Raw genomic sequence first — 2134 nt, 5'->3', positions numbered from 1 at the left:
AGCGGGGGTCCCGGGGTCCCAGGCCTCACCTCGCGGAACGGCAGCCTCCCGGTGAGCGCCAGCGCCAGCATCACCATGCGGGCGACCCAGAAGAAGAGGATGTCGTGGCCGGTCTCCAGCAGCGTCCCGGGGTAGAAAACCTCCAGGTCCTGGCTCTGCGGGCAGCACGCCGTGTCCCTGGGGTGCCCAGCCCTGCCCGGACGCCGGGGGCCCCGGACACCAGGGTTTTCCTCCCACCCCCCACCCGGGTGTCGGGGCCCACACTCACGGGCTCAGGCCAGCCGAAGATGGAGAAGGGGAAGAGGCCGGAGGAGAACCAGGTGTCCAGGACGTCCTCGTCTGCAGGAGAGCCGGTCGGGGACAGCCAGTGCTCCCAGTACCCCCCAGTGCTCCCCTGCACCACCCCAACACTCCCCCAGTATCCCCACAGTATTCCCCCACACCACCTCAGTGCTCCCAGTACCCCTCTGTGTTCTCCCAGTACTCTCCATCATTCCCCTGTACAACCCCAACATTCCCCCAGTACCCGCAAAGCTCCCCTGGATATCCTCCAATAACCCCAGAGCCCTCCCCAGTGCCCTCCCCAGTGCTCCCAGTGTCCCTCCGATAATCCCAGTGCCCCTCCATTACCTCATTGTCCCCCTGCACTTCCCAGTGCCCCTCAGTGCTCCCAGTGCCCCCCAATAACCCCTGCACCCCCCATACCCCTCATTGCCCTCTGTGGCCCCAGTGCCCCTTCGGGCTCCCAGTGCCCTCCCAGTGCTCCCAGCACCCTCCCTGTGCCCCTCCAGTACTCTATTACCCCATAGTGCCCCCCCCAGTGCCCCCCGGTGCTCCCGGCCCCACCTTGCCGCAGCTCGATGCTCTCCGGTGCCACCCCGAACGTGCGGGCGGCCTTGGCCCGGGCCTCGTCCTCGCTGCGGCCGCTCACCCAGTAGCGCCCGTCCTCGTCCTGCCCCACAGCATCAGCTCTGCGGCACGGCTCCGCAGCCTCCACTCAGCCCCACGGCTCCCACCCGGCCCCACGGCTCCCAGCCCTGCGGCCCCTACTCGGCCCCAAGGCCCCCCCCGGCCCTGTGGCCCCCAGCCCCGCCTGGTCCCACCGCTCCCACAGCTGCAGTCCTCTGGTGCCCGTTGAGCTCGCCAGTGCCCAGCCCCACAACTGCAGCCCCGTGGGACCCACCCAGCCCTACAGCTTTGCCTCCGTGGCTCCCTCCCAGCCACCCAGCGCACAGCCCCCCAGCACCCGCCTGGCCCCCGAGGCCCAAGAGCCCCTTGCTCAGGCTCCCAGCTGGGTCCCGCAGCCCCACAGACCACCCTGTCCCCCAGCGCCCGGCCTCCGCACCCGCCCCACCTCTCCGGGCGGCACGGCGGGGTCGTGCACGGTGACAAAGTACGCAGGGATGCGGTGGCCCCACCACAGCTGCCGCGAAATGCACCAGTCCCTATGGCGGGAGCATGGGGGGGGGCTTGTCAGTGGCTGCCCCATGGCACTGGGGGGCAGGCCTGGGGCTCCCCAGACGTCTGCCCACAGGGACTGGGTGGAGACGCAGCTGTGGGGCGGGGGCTTTGGGGAAGGGCCTGTGGGGTTCACTGCGTGTTGTCCATCCACTGGAACTGGGTGCGCGTATGTCTGTGGGGCAGAGGGTCCCAGGAGCCGTGGGCTGCAGCGTTATGGGGCAGGAGACTTCTGGGGACTGTAGGTGGCAGAGTCTAGGGGTCACGGGGCTGCAGGGTGCAGGGTCTCAGGGGGCTGTGGGGAGAGTGCTGTACGGCAGGGACTATGGGAAGGGTGCCACAGGGCAGCACGTGGGGGTCCTGGGTGCTGTGGCTATGGGGCAGGGGCAGTGGGGTGGGGACTATGGCTGCAGGACTATGGGTTGGGGGGTCCTGGGGGCCATGGGCTACAAGATGGGCAGCATAGGGCTCACCGTATATTGTCCATCCACTGGAACCAGGTGCGCGCGTGGCTGTGGGGCAGGATGCGCAGGTCCCCCCGGCGCACGGCCTCGGCCGCCCCCCGCGCCAGCCCCTCGCAGCGCACGTACCACTGCGGCTTCAGCAGCGGCTCCACCACGTCCTTGGAGCGGCTGTGGGGGCGCAGTGAGACCCACGGCCACCCCACGGCCACCCA

General features: G+C 69.6%; 1 protein-coding gene across 1 annotated transcript in view; it reads right to left on the bottom strand.

The window, feature by feature from the left end:
* The window catches only part of VARS1 (valyl-tRNA synthetase 1), a 15664-nt gene that overhangs the window by 5657 nt on the left and 7873 nt on the right, over positions 1 to 2134 (bottom strand). The window contains exons 10-14 of the mRNA XM_085321971.1: positions 1932 to 2131; positions 1355 to 1445; positions 847 to 952; positions 269 to 339; positions 30 to 155 (exon numbers count right to left, since the gene is read on the bottom strand). Coding sequence (XP_085178097.1) covers positions 30 to 155; positions 269 to 339; positions 847 to 952; positions 1355 to 1445; positions 1932 to 2131 — 594 coding nt within the window. The remainder of the gene's footprint in view (positions 1 to 29; positions 156 to 268; positions 340 to 846; positions 953 to 1354; positions 1446 to 1931; positions 2132 to 2134) is intronic.

Source organism: Rhea americana, unplaced genomic scaffold, assembly GCF_003343005.1.
Source record: "Rhea americana isolate MKP2758 unplaced genomic scaffold, rheAme1 scaffold_739, whole genome shotgun sequence".
Lineage (NCBI taxonomy): Eukaryota > Metazoa > Chordata > Aves > Rheiformes > Rheidae > Rhea > Rhea americana.
The sequence above is the reverse complement of the archived record's forward strand: the minus strand, read 5'-3'. Positions and strand labels throughout refer to the sequence as shown.